Below are 17513 nucleotides of genomic sequence, written 5' to 3' on the forward strand. Positions count from 1 at the left end.
TCAAATGCGTTACCTCTGTCGCCTGCTTCCCACTTCCGCTCTGTTAACACAGCACAGATCACACCGAGTGCTGTTTGTGTACTTGCATTTCCTTTTTTCCCACCTCAAAGGAAATAAGAGCTAGTTTATTTTTATTCAAATAAGAATGACTGTGGACCAGGAACACAGGTATGAGTTGCCCCGAATAACATGTTCCCTGGAATTGGTTACCTGAACTTTTTATAATCAGTGAACAAAAGAAAGTCATAAATCGAGGCACATTAGTAGGGAAATCAGGTAGGCTGGTTGCAACAAAGTGGGGTGTCACTGCTACAGATTTTAATGTTTATTGTTTTTATTAGCACATGCTAATTGCACATAGTAATGGGCCTCATGATAGCATTTTATAATGCATGTAATCTATTTTGATCACAGTTACCCCCATCACCTCTTGCCCAGTGATCCCCTTCCTCTTCCTAGTCAGTCTGCTTCTGTGCTCACGTCCCTCCTTCCCCACAACTGCTTTTCTAGGACCAATCTTATTCATACATCATGTGTTAGCCTTTTAATATATGGTTGTATTTTGTTTTCTAACATTTTCTGAAGGTTGTTTGCATGTATATTTTTAGAGGAATATTAGTCTTTTGCTTTCTTTCTTGTGATATCTATTTGGTGTCCTTGTTTGGATAATACTGGTGTTAAAGAATGAGTTCAGGAGGAATTCTCTCTCTTTCCTTAAAGACTATGAGAAGGGTTAGTGTCACTTATCCTTTAAATGTCTGGTAGAACCTGCCAATGAATCCATCTGGTCCTGGGCTCTTCTTTGTTGGAGGCTCCCTGTTATTTATTTCCAGTCTTTGGTTCCTATAGACCTATTTAGACTTTATTTCTTGAGTCAGTTTTGATAGTTTAAATGTCTGAAAATTTGTCAACTTCCTGTAGTTGGTGTATAACTGTTAATAGCATTTCCTGTAATTGGGGTATAACTGTTGACAGCACTTCCTGTAGTTGGGGTATAACTGTTGATAGCACTTTGTGTAGTTGGGGTATAAGTGTTGACAGCACTTCCTGTAGTTGGGGTATAACTGTTGAAAGCACTTCCTGTAGTTGGGGTATAACTGTTGAAAGCACTTCCTGTAGTTGGGGTATAACTGTTGACAGCACTTTCTGTAGTTGGGGTATAACTGTTGAAAGCACTTCCTGTAGTTGGGGTATAACTGTTGATAGAATTTCCTGTAGTTAGGGTATAATTGATGATAGCATTTCCTGTAGTTAGAGTATAACTGTTGACAGCACTTCCTGTAGTTAGGGTATAACTGTTGAAAGCACTTCCTGTAGTTGGTGTATAACTGTTGACAGCACTTCCTGTAGTTGGGGTATAACTGTTGATAGAACTTCCTGTAGTTAGAGTATAACTGTTGATAGCACTTTCTGTAGTTGGGGTATAACTGTTGATAGCACTTCCTGTAGTTAGAGTATAACTGTTGATAGCATTTCCTGTAATTGGGGTATAACTGTTAACAGCACTTCCTGTAGTTGGGGTATAACTGTTGACAGCACTTTCTGTAGTTGGGGTATAACTGTTGATAGCACTTCCTGTAGTTAGAGTATAACTGTTGATAGCATTTCCTGTAGTTGGGGTATAACTGTTGAAAGCACTTCCTGTAGTTGGGGTATAACTGTTGATAGCAGTTCCTTAGTTAGAGTATAACTGTTGATAGAATTTCCTGTAGTTGGGGTATAACTGTTGACAGCACTTCCTGTAGTTAGGGTATAACTATTGATAGCATTTCCTGTAGTTGGTGTATAACTGTTGACAGCACTTCCTGTAGTTAGAGTATAACTGTTAATAGCATTTCCTATAGTTGAGGTATAACTGTTGACAGTACTTCCTGTAGTTAGGGTATAACTGTTGATAGCATTTCCTGTATTTGGGATATAACTGTTGACAGCACTTCCTGTAGTTGGGGTATAACTGTTGATAGCATTTCCTGTAGTTGGGGTATAACTGTTGACAGCACTTCCTGTAGTTAGAGTATAACTGTTGATAGCAGTTCCTTAGTTAGAGTATAACTGTTGATAGAATTTCCTGTAGTTGGGGTATAACTGTTGACAGCACTTCCTGTAGTTAGGGTATAACTATTGATAGCATTTCCTGTAGTTGGTGTATAACTGTTGACAGCACTTCCTGTAGTTAGAGTATAACTGTTAATAGCATTTCCTGTAGTTGGGGTATAACTGTTGACAGTACTTCCTGTAGTTAGGGTATAACTGTTGATAGCATTTCCTGTAGTTGGGGTATAACTGTTGACAGCACTTCCTATAGTTTGGGTATAACTGTTGATAGCATTTCCTGTAGTTGGGGTATAACTGTTGACAGCACTTCCTGTAGTTAGAGTATAACTGTTAATAGCATTTCCTGTAGTTGGGGTATAACTGTTGATAGAACTTCCTGTAGTTGGTGTATAACTGTTGCTGGTGTATAACTGTTGATAGCACTTCCTATAGTTTGGGTATAACTGTTGATAGCATTTCCTATAGTTGGTGTATAAGTGTTGACAGCACTTCCTGTAGTTAGAGTATAACTGTTGATAACATTTCCTGTAATTGGGGTATAACTGTTGATAGTATTATCTTATAATCCTTTTTATTTCTGTAAAGTTGGTACTAACAAGTTCTCTTTCGTGTCTCGTTTTTAGTAATACTACATTCTTGTTTGTGTTTTTTCTTGGTAAGGCTAGTTTATATGTTGTTAATTTTGTTGTTTCAAGCAATCAATTTTTGGACTTTTTTTAAAGATATACATAACATATAAATTACCAATTTAACCCCTATATGTATCAGTTCTGTGGAATTAAGTATCCTCACATTGTGCAACCATGACCACCTGTCCCTAGAACTATTCTGTCACAGAAAGCTGGATCTCATCCCCCATTAAACCCCCGACTCTCCCCTTCCTCCTTTCCCCAGCTCCTTCTGACTACCACCCTGCTTTCTGTCTCTATGGATGTGCTGACTCAGTACTCCATGTGAGTGTAATAACAGAATAGTTAGAGTCTGGTGACTAGCTCATTAGCATAATGTATTCAAGCTTCACCCTGTGTTACAGCTGTATACATGCACATGAGATGCTTAGCTATTGTTGTAGACATAAATCATGTTAGTTTTCTGTTACCAGTACAAAATTCCTGAGGTGAATAAATTAAAAGAAGAAAATGCTTATTTTCACTCATGGTGTCTGGGTTTTAGGCTGGAGGTTCTGCCACCTCCCAGGGGTGCCACGGGCTGGAAATCAGACCTTTATAATTGGCCTTTCAGAAATATTAAAGAGCCAAACTAAAAATTTTCAACTCTTTTGGTTAGGTACTAGGAAGTATAATTGGTAATTGTATAGTGAGAGTATATTTAACTTAGTAAGAAATCACTGAACTGTTTTCCAGGGTGTTAACACTCCATTTGCATTCCTATGACAGTGAACAAGAGTGCCATCACTGTCCTGGAGTTTGGTCATTCTTGTAGGTGTGTGATGGCATCCCACTGCGGTTCTCAGATTTCCTTGATGGCTTATGCTCTTTTTGTATGCTTACATTCGCATCTTTTTGGTGAGGTGTCTATTAAGGTGTTGTGTTAGTTGATTTTTGGAGACTGGATCTTGCTAGGTTGGCCTTGACCTTTTGGTGATCCTCTTGCCTCTGCCTCTTGAGTACTGGAATTACAGGCATATACCACCACTCTGTTAAGGTTTTGGGCTCATTTTAAAATCAGCTTGTTTCCTTAGTGTATGTTTCAGATAATGGTTCATTTTCTAATGTGTCATGTAAATACACTATCCTAAGGTGTGACTGGCCTTTCCTTTTATTTATCTTTCTTCTTTTTAAACACAGACACAGCTATCATCCTCTCTTGAATTTTGAAACTTACTTCCATGTAAAGGCTTCCTGGTGTTTAGGACAGGCTCACTGAGCAGTTTGGGATAGAGAGAAAATAAGCTACATTGTTAACACGATTGTGTAGAGTCCAGAGATCTTCAGATAATAAAAATTCTTGGGCCAAGTTCTCTCCTATGCAGTGGGTGTATTGACTATGTGTTTGTTATATCAAATGATGACATTCGTTCGTTCGTTATATCAAATGATGGCTAGAATATAGGAAACTGATGCGTGTGTTGGGATCAAGATAGCCCAAACACATTTTCTTAATTTAAGGGGTGTTTTTGTATATTTTAAAATATAGTAATTCTTGGCCCAAATATCTTTATTGTAGCAATAATTAAATAGGCAAATCTGACCAAATCTTGGTATTATTTTTAAGGAAGCAATCTGTCTCAATTATTGTGTTATTTTTAATTTGTCACCAATGATTTAATAAAACCAGTTTTAATTCTTGTAAACTTGAATATATATATATATATATCCTGAACATAAAGGAATGTCCAAAGTCAGTCTATGGGGTAACTGTTAAGTAAGAACTTGGTAGCACAAGAATTGACTATGGTTCCTTGAAGCTCTGACTTGGAAATGAGCAAACCTTATGCTTTCAAAAATATAACTTCAATTAAGGCTTTGAGCAATACCAACATTCCAACTCACTTAGCTTTGGGATGTTTGAGACTAATTCTATTATAATGTGTTCCAGAGCCTATTTCCAAATACATCCCAAGGGATGATGTTGGCTATGAAAGTCAACCAATAAAATCCCCAACTAGCCTCTAAAAATTGAAGCAGGGAACAATTTGGACCCTTTTCTAAAACATACTCATCTGTTCCCCTCCTTTCAATCCTCCTGCCCGCCAGTGAGGTAACACCTGGATTCTCTAACACCAGATCTTGACTACTTGGGGTTCTCATCCTTACTGCTCTTCCTGGAGTCCCATGGACAATGATGAATAAATCCATTGAATCTCTTGGGCAACATTGTAAAGCTAACAGATGTCTTTGATGATTTCTAGTGTGTAATGTGGGATTTGCTTTTCCTTTAACCAAACCACTGGTAAATTTGGTAAGGTGTTCAGACCCTCACAGCCACACAAATGCCCCAAACCAAACCAGCACCACTGGCAGCTACTCTGGCTTTCCAAATCTTGCTTTCCTGTGCATATTAATATAGATTCAAATGTCTCTCTTGCCAGCTACTCTCATTGGTGTTGCTGGAAGTGAAGGCTTAATTTCCCTCACATCTGCTATTTTTTGTGTGTCGGGGGCAGGATCTGGTTCTAGAAATTCTGATACAGGTAGTCAAGGGTAAGGGCCATGTTTCCTTGCTCAATAGAAAGCGTTTGCGTAGCTCTGCCTCCTGCCAGCTGTATGGCTTTGTCCAAGTTACCGGACCCCCTGAGCTGTGGATTTCTCATCTTTGAAAGGCAGATAACATTATGGTCCTCAGGGAGATCATTTCAAGAAGAACATGAGAAACTTTTAGTGCAGTGCTCAGAATCTATTGGCACTTTGTACAGTACTCAGAACTATTTATCGTATGCCATCTTTCATGCTTGTGCAGTTTGTGTAAGAGTTAAGAAGGACCACTTGCTAAACTTTGTACCCATTGTCTTGACAGAGAAATGAAAATATGTTCTGTGTGGGAGGAAATTCACTCAGGGTCCATGCACATCCTTGGTGTGGTCTGCCTGCTGTGTGGAGTATCACTGGTCATTGCTGTGCCAGCTGATGAAGTCAGACTTATTTTCTCTGCGCACAGCCTCTTTTACTGGCTGTTTTCTAGGTGATCTAATTTTTACTAAAGCCCCAGACTGCAGGGATCCCTTGACTACCCATCCTCCCTTCAGTTGCCTCTGATAGTATTTTTTTGCTCTCTTTTTTTACTCCGGATTCTGACACTAAATCCTAATTTTATGGTCCTTGCCCTGTTACCTTAGGAGGAAGTACTTGGGTGACAGACAAGTGGCTGCCAGACACGGATGAGGATCAATGAGCTGTGTTGTCTCCACATTCACTGGTGGATCCAGGTCTTCAGGGCTCATGACTCTCACCATCTACCCAGGCTTCTCAGAGCTGTTCTGACCAATCTCTCATACTATAAGTCTCATATTCTCTGTTGCTTATTGTGGCAGTTTTATTTAATCAGTGAGGAATGACTGAGAGTTGGGTTTGCCAGAACCTTGCTCTAGAGCATATGGGAATCCAAAATGCAAATCTACTTGACACTTACGTTGTTATCTTAAGCATTAGTAACAGCAGAGGGTTGATAGGATTTGGGGAGACAGTTCATAGTGACTTTTTCTTTTGATCATTTTTCAGATTGTATAAGGAGTTACAGAAAGACATGTAAAAATGAAACTTGCTTTTTTTCTTAACTTTTATTTCAAAAAGCCATTAAAAACATATGCAAGACCCTATGAAATTCTAATACCATATTAAGATCTAAGTCCCTCAGGTCACCAGTGTGGAATAGTTTGGTTATTTTGAGACTGTTTCTGGCAATGTAGCACAGGTGGGCATCATCATCATCCTGCCTCAGCTTGAGGGTTGGAATTACAGGCATGCACCACTAGTCCTGGCCCACTGTGGAATCCTGTAATCAGAGTCTGCCCACAGGAGGGCATATAAGCAGAATACAGATTTCCCTAGATGACTAAAATTACTACAATGTAGTAACAATTGGGAACTAATCAAAAGAAGCTTTTGTAGCTGGGTAACCCTGTATAAATAGGCATCACAATTGATCAAAATGTAAACATATGGTTTTCCAACACCAGCATAGCACTGTGCGGCTAGTCCCAACTATCCCACTATGGTGATTCTCACTCTATGCTTCTTTGCTGTGTGATCTCTGTGTATTTTTTCCCACTCATCATCCTCTGTGTCCTGGTCAAAAGTCTCAGGGTACACTGGCAGCTTGTCTTTGGGACATTCTTCATAGTAACTCCGAACGTATTTCCCCACGGACCACCCTTTGTATTCTTCCGGTGTTTTGCACTCCAGACCATTATAATGGACATTGTAGTGATGCTTTAACCAGTAGTAGAGGTAGTGGATACTATAGTCACATCTCCAAGGGTTATCTCTGAGCCACAGGAGTTTCAGAAAGTATAAATCTTCTAACACTCCATAGTCAAAGTTCTGTAGGTTGTTGTTTGATAAGTCAAGCTCTTCTAGATGTGTGAGCCCTAAAAAGGCAGCTAGAAAGAGAGTGTTAGCCAGTGAGCGAGGGAACTGTACACCTGTGCCCGATGTGCCGTAAGGCAGACACAGATTTCAGTAAGAGGCTCAGCCCTCGCTGTCACAGCATTCTCTCCAGTACCCGCGCAACTCCAAGTGCTTTCTCCTCTCTTTGAACTGTCTTGAAGTCCTTCTGGAGACTGGACAGAGCCTATCAAGGGATAGTACTTTCATCTTGATGCTAGTGTGAGGACACGAAACTAGCTTTGCCAGGACTTTGCTTCTATGACAGACTACTTCCTGTCATAAGTAAGGAAGAATAGCATTGTTTGCATAAAGACCCTGAGCTAAACCACATGGTCACCTTACTAACAGATGAAATTATGTGATTAAAAAATGCACTGTGGCCAGACAGTGGTGGCACTTTAATCCCAGCACTCGGGAGGCAGAGGCAGGTGGATCTCTGTGAGTTCGAGGACAGCCTGGTGTACAGAGTGAGTTCCAGGACAGCCAGGGCTACACTGAGAAACCCTGTCTCAAAAAACAAACACCCCCAAAAAATGCACTGTGAGGCCCTCTTACTTGAGGACTAGCTGTTCTTAATGTGAAAACGTGAGCACGATGGGCAGGGTCCGCCAGGTCCAAATGTAGATGAGGGTGCAACAGCTTTCTGATTTTGTCATTTGTGTCTTTGCCTGTGATTTGTATCATATTCTGTTGTAATGTTTATTCAGTAAGAAAAGTGCGATCTTCCACACTGCTTCTGTGGAGAAGATTTCTGGGTTGGGAGTTTTTGATTCTTAGTGTGTCTCCCTACTGAACATATGAAGAAATTCAAAAAATGAAATATACCTTTATTCAAACAAAGCTTTTCCTGGATTATATAGACCAGTGTGTGATATTTTATTTGAAAAAGTCAGTTGTAGGCTAATCTTTACAATTCGTTTTTCTGGAGCATGGGGAAGGCCTGCAGGAGGTGTTGACACCATGTGATGCCCAGTGCTCCTAATGTTCCAGTAAAATTCATTTTTCTGGTGTACATTTTCTGTACTTAACGGGAAGATGTTGCAGAGGGGATGGGGGCGTGCTGCACAAGTAAGGGGAGTGCATCAAATGTAAGACCTTAGTGCAGGAAGACAGAAGCGACCACAGCTTCCCAGGTTACTGGTAGATTCTAAAAATGGCTACAAAATGATCTTTCCCAGTTTAGTGGCACTGGTGGTGAGAGTCTGTTTTTGTAGAGTCCCAAACCAAATAATTTCTACCAATATTTTTAAAACATCTGGTTGAATTTGGTAAGTGGTGGTAGCTATCAGAATTCATATGCATTTGATTTAGCTGGATGCTGAGTAATTAGAACAAGATAACACATAACAAAATAAAACAATTTTCCAAGAACAAAGAAATGTACACATAAAGATTAACCACATATTCTAAAATTTACAGGTCACTCCTGACTTCAAACGTTTTGTTTCTTTTTTGAGCATTTCACATTACTCTTTCAAAATGCCCTTGTTAGAACATAGTTACCTTATTTTGAATCTGGAAATATGCTTCATACCAATACTATTAACTATTTTCATATCATATTTTCTTAGACAAAACCCAAACAGGCCACTTTCTATTTCTGGACAAAGCAAGGACTGAGGAGTGGGGCCAGGAGACAGATAGTTCTTGTGATGATAGTTCTGAAAACCCAGCATTTTGAGGATCATCTGCTGGCATTCTAACATCAGACTGTCACAAATTCAGTTCTCTTGAAACTGGTCAGTGCTCCGGACTGAAAGCACATGCAGATGAATATTCCTACATTCTATTTCAAACAAGCTATAGTTGTTGTTAAAGTGTATGCATGTGGGGCCCCTGGGAGAGCTGGTTCTGTTTATTGAAGGAAATAATATCCCAGTAGGGTGATTTCTCTCCTTTTCTCCACCGTTGCCCTGCACTTTACTGGACGGTCATCTGCTGCCCCACATTTACTCACAAGGCAGCCTAAATTCTTAAGGAAGTCACTGGGCACTGCCTCATCCCAAGCATCCCAAAACACAGCAGGTCTTTTACTTTAAAACTGGTGTAGTTCATTTTGTGTTATTCAAGTTCTAAGACCCATTTTCTCTTGTTCTAAAGGAGTTAGCAATAAAAGCACTTGGCACTTGGTTCAATACATACCTGTTAATGAAAGCGCTTCCCTTGTGCTGAATAAACAAAGGGAAGGTGGGAAGGAGGGAGAGAGGAGTGCTCTTTATATCCCTAGTTCTGTTGTGATTGCGCCACTGTTATAGCACAGCTGTTAACTGCTTTAACAGATTTAACCAAGGCTGCATCATACTTGGCGTTTTTGTTTAACAAACTACTTTAACTAATGAGTCATCTGCATTCATTGTGTGCACGTGTGCATGTGTGCATGTGTGCTGCTGGGAACTGAACCCGGGTCTTGCACTTGTTATGCAAGTGCTCCACCACTGAGCTATGTCCGGCACCCTACTATTGGCAGCTGTCAACTGGAGCTTTGAGTGACTGCATTAGAAAGGGATTGGATGCTTGCTCAGGGATCCTTGGCACAGTGTACTTGTTCTCTGGATCTATGGTTCTCATGGGCCACAAGAGGGTCTCTACCTCTGGGTTCCTCAACCTGTGGCCTGACTTTGTAGAGACTGGATACCAGTGTCTGATATGAACATTAATATAATGACTGTAGTCAAGAAATGTCTCTTTATTTACTGTGAAGAGAAAATTGCTTTTAATCTTGCCATTCAAAGTGCAATTTGTGTACAGGCTAAGGTAAGTGCTGCAATTTTGTTCCTTTAAAATTTAAGTTATAATTTTATAATATTTAAACAATATATTAATTCTGAAATATGCCTTTGTGCCCCCAGGATGTTCATCTTCAGCTTTCGCTTCAATCACGTTTGAATTGTGGAGTTCTACTAGTGCTTGTGTTATTACTAAGGAAAGCAGAGGGGCTGAGGAGATGGCTCAGAAGCGAAAGCGCTTGCTGGCCAAGCATGAGGACCTGAGCTGGCTCCTCAGAACCCATGTAAAAGGCTGGGCAGGGTAATGTAGGCCTATAATTCCAGTGCTGGGGAGATGGAGACAGAGGGTCTCTGGGGCTCCCCAGGCCAGCCAGTATATCCGACTGGTGAGCTTGAGATTCAGTTGAGAGACTGTGTCTCAAAAACCAAAGGGGAGAGTGACTGAAAAAGACACTGTCAAAGTCTGCCTGTACATACACACATACCCACACACAGACACAAAGCAATTGCTCTAGTTAATTTATTTACATAGGAGAAATAACTGTACTCAAAATGTTTCTAGCATTATGCTGCATTATTATAATAAATATTATATTTATAAAGGATTATTTTATAGCTGGACTTTTTAGATAGCAAGCACACTGCAAAGGCACAGGTGTGTTCTACCCAGCCAGTGCCTCAGCAGCCCTGGCTCTGTCCAGGTCTAGTGTTCACTTAATTTGCTGCGTTCATTTTTCTCCAGAGGCTTTGCTTGGCAAGGGGGAAGAGACTCAAAGGGCAAAAAAGGAAACTGATCTCAATCTAGGAGGATGGCTAGTGTGTCCTGCCCCGATCTGAGCATGTCTTATCTGAATTTATGAACCCGGCATTTTGCAATTAGTTTTGAATTTATACTAAACAAGTTGGGGCTTAACAAATGCCCCCAAAGGTCAAATATGAATTTTCATTTTCTCTTTTTTTTCTTTTTCTTTTTCTTGGTTTTTTGAGACAGGGTTTCTCTGTGTAGCTTTGCGCCTATTCCTGGATCTCGTTCTGTAGCCAAGGCTGGCCTCAAACTCACAGAGATCCGCCTGCCTCTGCCTCCCAAGTGCTGGGATTAAAGGTGTGCATCACCACTGCCCGGCCTGAATTTCCATTTTAAAACCATTATGTGTTCAGTGTGTGAATGACCCCTTGCCACATATTCCTGTCTTTAATTTTATTACTTTTCCACTGTGTGTGTGTGTGTGTGTGTGTGTGTGTGTGTGATGTATGTACATGTTCATGTGGGTGTGTGCACATGTGTGTGTATGTGTCTGGAGGCAAAGGCCAACATCAGATGCCTTCCTCAGTCTCTGTCTTGTTTTTGAAACAGAGATTCTCACTGAACAGAGACACACTTATTTGACTCAAGCTGTTGGCCTCCCCTCCTCATGCTGTAGTTATACACGTGTGCCACTGCACCCAGCTTTGATATAGATGCTGGGATCTGAACTCAGGTCTTTGTGCTATGCAGCAGTCACTTTACCAGGGGGCCATCTCCTCAGACATACTCTACGTCTAAAAATCCACACAGGTGTGAGAGTGTGCACCTGTAACAGGAGCTCCTGAGGAGCTGGGTGTGAGAGTGTGCACCTGTAACAGGAGTACCTGAGGAGCTGGGTGTGAGAGTGTGTACCTGTGACAGGAGTACCTGAGGAGCTGAGTGTGAGAGTGTGCACCTGTAACAGGAGCTCCTGAGGAGCTGGGTGTGAGAGTGTGCACCTGTAACAGGAGCTCCTGAGGAGCCGGGTGTGAGAGTGTGCACCTGTAACAGGAGCTCCTGAGGAGCCGGGTGTGAGAGTGTGCACCTGTAACAGGAGCTCCTGAGGAGCCGGGTGTGAGAGTGTGCACCTGTAACAGGAGTACCTGAGGAGCCGGGTGTGAGAGTGTGCACCTGTAACAGGAGTACCTGAGGAGCCGGGTGTGAGAGTGTGCACCTGTAACAGGAGCACCTGAGGAGCTGGGTGTGAGAGTGTGCACCTGTAACAGGAGCACCTGAGGAGCTGGGTGTGAGAGTGTGCACCTGTAACAGGAGTACCTGAGGAGCTGGGTGTGAGAGTGTGCACCTGTAACAGGAGCTCCTGAGGAGCCAGGGCAGGAGAATAAGAATTTATTACCAGTCTGGGCTACATTGTGAGAATCCCTCCACTCCTACTCTGTGTATATATCTACTCTACAATGCTTTTGTTATCTGAGCTGATGGAGTACTATGTAGTCAGTGCCCTGCATCTGTCATATTCTATATTTGCCGATTCAACCAACCACAGATAAAAATAGCTGAAAAAAAGTATCTGTTCTGAATATGTAGTGTTCTCTCTAAACTTCTTTTCTTATTATTCCTTACACAATATAGTATAACAATGATTTATATAGCATTTTGTTATACTAAGTATTATCAACAAATGATTAATTAAAGTATAAAGGGGTAATTAATGTACATGCAAATTTTATAAAAGGGATTTTGGTGTCTAAGAGGCGTCTTGGAACAATGACCCTGGACACTAAGGGATGACTAGATAGTACTACACCCTTTGTAAGGCAATATTTTGGCACATACTTCTGAGTGCCAAACAAGTCCTATTTTAGCATCATGCTTAATTAAAACTCATACTTTTTGAACTTAGTTTTTTTTCTTAACTAAATGGTGTTACTATAGATGTTGCCATAGGAGAAAGCACAGCACAGTTGCCAGGGGCACGACGCAGTGGGACTCACCAGGATCGATGAATCCAATGCCGTTGCTGCTCAGGTTTAATTTCTTTAGTTCGTGAACATCTTCAAATTCTTTGGGTCGGAGCTGACTGATTTTGTTGTATGACAAGTCAAGCTTAACAATGTCTGGAGGAATGTTGCTTGGAACTTTCTTCAACTCTGGAAAAATGAAGTGTTTGGGTTACAGGTTTTTGGCTCCTATTTTTTTTTAAATGTTTTATTTTAAACTGTTTTGTTTTTTTTTTTTTTTTTTTTTTTTTTTTTTTTTTTTTTTTTTTTTTTTTTTTTTGGTTTTTCGAGACAGGGTTTCTCTGTAGCTTTGTGCCTTTCCTGGAACTCACTTGGTAGTCCAGGCTGGCCTCGAACTCACAGAGATCCACCTGGCTCTGCCTCCCGAGTGCTGGGATTAAAGGCATGCGCCACCACCACCCGGCCTATTTTCTATTAAAGCTATAAAGCTGCAGCACCAGCTTAGTGAGGGAGGAGACAGCAGGAGGCGATCCCCAGAGGGAGGGTCAGAGACATGCCCTAGAGGTAGAAACTGAAGAAGAAGACGACTCCACAGGCCACAGCTGAGGCTGCTGAGTCATTTGGGAAGCAAAGAGACTCCATCCCGGTGACCCAAGATGACCATCAGGAAACATTTTGAAAGGCTGGGCCTGGTAGTGCACGTTGGGAGACGGGCAGGAAGACTGATGCAAATTTGAGGCTGCATAGGACACATAGTGAGTTTCAGGCCAGCAAAGAGCTACAGAATAAGACCAGGCGGAAAGTAAAAAGAGAGTGTATTGGTCAGTTTCTATAACCTTTATACAAATGAGTCACCTGGGAGAGGGGCCCTAAATGAGGAATTGCTTCCATAAGATTGGTCTAAATGCATGTCTGTGCATAGAGATTAATATAGATTAATGATTTATGTGGAAGGGCCCAACAAACTGTGGGTGGTGCCACTCCTGGGTTGCTTGAAAAAGCAAACTGGGCAAGCCATGGAAAGCAAGCCAACAAGCTGTGCTCCTCCACAGTCTCCGCTTCAGCTGCTGCCTCCAGGCGGACTTCCCTTGATAATGGATAAACTCTCTCCTTGCTTTGGTCAGGGGTGGGGGAGCTCTCAGTGAAGCTGCTGCCTCCAGGCGGAATTCCCTTGATAATGGATAAACTCTCTCCTTGCTTTGGTCAGGGGTGGGGGAGCTCTCAGTGAAGCTGCTGCCTCCCTCTTGTTCTTTCTCTCCTAAGGAGTTGCCTTTCTGTCCTGGATTCATGTTATCCATCATTTTAGGCATCCTCTGCCAACAAGTGATCTCAGGCTCTACTCTCATAAATACCACACTCATGACCTTCTGATCTTTCAAACCATGGCAGCAGGCCCCTAGTTTTCCAGGAGAAAAGCCCAAGGCCCCCAGTGGATGCCTAAAACAACAGATAGCACCAAATCCTGTACACACATGCCTGTGACAACGTTTGCTCTGTGAAGTAGGCACAATAAGGGATCAGCAACAATGTCACACAGGAAAGTAGAACAATTATAAGTTTGCTTTAATAAGTTGCAAAAACCTTACAAGTGGTTTATTTCTAGAATTTTCTACTTAATATTTTCAGTTCCTGGCTGACCTGGCAAACTTAAATTAAAAAAAAAAGAAAAATTAATACAGGGAAAAGAGACTCTGTATCTGATTTCTGCTTTCCTTAGATGCTATAAAATTCACGCTTGCTTTGCCAATCTGACTTCCCTTTCACCCACATGGTTCCCAAATCCTTGCGATGGAGTTCACTCTGGCACCCCCAAAGCTTCCTGCTCCAGCGGTAACCAGATTCTTAGAAGAGCAAGCTAGCCCCAGCAGCATGCCAGAAGGTGTGGGTCATCTTCTCAAAGGCAATAGGAAATCAAGGCTTGCCTCATCTTAGCTTCTGCTACTTATGTTTCTATCATGCTTTTCAGAATTTGTTAATCACACTGACATTGCATTTGCCGTGAGACTTGCCCTTCCTCTTGGTCTTTTGCAAGACTGAAGAGGCCTGGATTAGTTTTCATCAGGGTAGCCATAGCCTATGGAGGGAGAGAGACTTGTTTTCATGAAGGAAAATCAGAAGCAACAATACAATGGCCAGACTGACTGACTTCTGCAGAGTAGGGTGGCTCAAGGGCTTTCTGAGAAAACAGAAATTCTTAGAACCAGAAACTGTAAAACACATTTATGAAAGGTGGTTTTCACTTATCCACACTGCCTCTTTTGGTACAGAATAGTTGAGTTGTGAATAATTCCAATGAAATATTAATTAAACACAACAACTCTGGGATTTATTATTTCTTAGCCTCAGGTATATTTACAATCATAGTGACGTGGACCTAGTTTTTGCTTTCCTCTTAATGGCCCAGATGGCATGGCCTTTGTGTGCATGTGTGTGTGTGTATGTGTGTCTGTGTGTGTGCATGTTCTCTGGGTGTACATACTTATGCCCATGAAAGTTAGAAGTCTCCCTCAGCTGTTCTTCATCAGGTGGTGTCCACATTTTTTGTTTTGAGGCAGGGTCTGTCACTAGAACCTGGGCTCACTGATTAGCCTAGGCTGGCTGGACAGTGAATCCTGGGATCTGCCTGTTCCTGCTTCCCTAGAGCTGGGATTCCAGGCATGTGCAACCATACCCAACTTTTTACATGGCGGCTAAGGATTGAACTCAGGACCTTATGCTTTGTGGCAAGCACTTTCTTGACTGATCTATGTTCCCATCCTGGTCTTTAATGGGATGTTATTAGAAGTTCATTCCTAGATTCCTTAATGCACACCCTGGAGTCTTACTTCCTGAAATTTCTTTTCCCTTTTTGTTGGGCTCTTACTATCTGTTCTTGATCTAGGTACTCTTAATAAAATTAAATGAGGAGAATTATACAAGTCCCATCATTATCCTCATTTTACATATGTGAAAATGGAAGAACAAAATAGTCAGATCATTTGCCCATAGTTACATGGTCACAATCTAAATATGCTAACCTAGCTCCTAAGCCACAGTTGCTCTGCTGTCTATCTGTGCTAGCCTCCTGTTTCATCTGTACTGGATACCTGCTAGAATCCCCATGTAACACACATGTATGTGGGGGAGGAAGCGCTAACAGGCGGAGTCAGCAAAGCAAAGAGGCAGCACTTCCTCAGTTCTAGAAAGAACTTGCCTACTGAACTCCTATCTACTGGACCGGACTTGAGGGCAGATCACAGAAGAACCTCAGAAAACAAGCTGAAGTGGGTTAGCCACAAATCAAGGGGTAGGAAAGATGTTTATAAAAATACCCCGAAGCCTGCCTTAAGCAATGGTTTGTGGGTGTTAGAAGAAGAATACGAATTGTAGAATCAACTTTAGAGTTGTCAGCAAACTCCTGGATAAAAATAGCATCCACAAGTAGCAGGAAATGCAAACCAAGAGTTTTCCTACCATGACCTAGAAACAAACAGGAAAATCGCGTTGGTTATGGTGATGAGGGAAAGCAGATCCTTCTTTTGCCTTGACCGTGAATGAGAATTACAAATTTGATGCAAAATATGTGCCTTTGATAGAGAGCAGACAAATACACAGTTCCTCATGCCAAAGCCAAACTTCATCAATGTCCCCATTTCTAGAGGACCATATGGCACCCATATTTCACATTTGCCACTAATCAAAACATTTTGAGGTTGGCGAGGAAGAAGGCTTAAGGTAGGGTCTGGCTTTGAACTTGCAATGTGACTTGAGCAAGGAAGATTTTGAGCAACTGATCTCTGTGTTTCCCTCTCTGAGTGCTGGGTTTACAACTGGGGCGTCACATTCTTGATAAATACTTCAATCGATGCTGTATCTACCATCAGCTCTTATGAGCTCTGCCCCTCCTCCAACCAAACCTTACCATGAAGAGGAAATTGAGAATTTTTTTCCACATCATTTTCCCCATTCAGTAGGCTTTTGGTTGTCAGCAACCTCAGAACTAATTCGAAGACTTGGTAGTAGTTAAAGAGACATGCATTAGCTTGTTTATTAGGAATTAAAATTTCTTAGTTATTATTGAAATCAGGGGCAATATTGTGGCCCTAATGTCAGAGGCACCTGGAGGCAATTTACCTATATAATTCTTCCCAGCCCTCAAAGTAAAATTGGCAAATTATTTTGGTAAATGCAGAGCTAAAAGTAGTTTTAGAGCTCACACTCTGTGTTCTTGGCAAATCCAGCTATGTCAATATGGCATAATGTGCCTTTCAACGAGTCCCACACTCATTCCCTTTGAAAGGCTGAGTGTTTTTGGCAAAGTGCCTGTCACTCAGTGAATAAAGCTATTATTTTATTTTATTTTTCCTTTTTTTTTTTTGCTGTCAGATGTTTAAGCAAAAACAGTGATCTTTGAGGTCTATGTGGTTGAATTGGCACAAGTCAGTATCCTGCACAAATCATCTGAGTCACTGCTGGTCTGTTGGGAAGGCTGAGTTCCCTCCCTGCAAGGATCCACACCACAGGTTCCCAGCTTGCATTCACCATGTGGTGTTCTTGTGTAGAGCTCAGGAGGAGGCATCAGTATTGGGAGGGAGCAATTCTTGGTGTAGAGGATGCACCCCATCTTTTAGGAAGGGAGAGCATCATATGGTGGTGCATGGCTGAAATGGTGCGTTATTGCTGCCTTGGTGATCTCTAAGGACAGCTTCTCTGTACCCAGCTTTGTCGTTTATGACATGACATTCATCATGTCGATTATGGCAGCACTACTTTAGGGCTGTGAGGAGTAAGTGACCGTGTGTTTAACCAGTGGCTCTTGGTCACGAATGTCACCGCTAGGGCCCCCCTTGGTGGCACACTTTAAATCTCTTGAGAGTCTATGTTGTATGTAACATGTATAGTACAGTCATCAAAGGCATCGGCACACTCCAGCAGGGGCCTAGAAACAGACATTACTGAGCATTTGTAGTACTTGAGATTCGTT

The 17513-nt window shown here is 41.7% G+C and overlaps 2 protein-coding genes across 2 annotated transcripts in view; one reads left to right on the forward strand and one right to left on the reverse strand.

Annotated features, from left to right (window-relative positions):
* The window catches only part of Fbxl13 (F-box and leucine rich repeat protein 13), a 209224-nt gene that overhangs the window by 94864 nt on the left and 96847 nt on the right, over positions 1-17513 (forward strand). The window lies entirely within an intron of this gene.
* Positions 6210-17513, reverse strand: part of Lrrc17 (leucine rich repeat containing 17) — a 34703-nt gene continuing 23399 nt past the window's right edge. Inside the window, exons 3-4 of the mRNA XM_052720963.1 lie at positions 12584-12739; positions 6210-7114 (exon numbers count right to left, since the gene is read on the reverse strand). Coding sequence (XP_052576923.1) covers positions 6717-7114; positions 12584-12739 — 554 coding nt within the window. The 3' untranslated portion in view covers positions 6210-6716. The remainder of the gene's footprint in view (positions 7115-12583; positions 12740-17513) is intronic.

The sequence above is a fragment of the Peromyscus californicus genome, unplaced genomic scaffold (genome assembly GCF_007827085.1).
Source record: "Peromyscus californicus insignis strain IS unplaced genomic scaffold, ASM782708v3 Scaffold_6__1_contigs__length_162567912, whole genome shotgun sequence".
NCBI classification, from domain to species: Eukaryota; Metazoa; Chordata; class Mammalia; order Rodentia; family Cricetidae; genus Peromyscus; species Peromyscus californicus.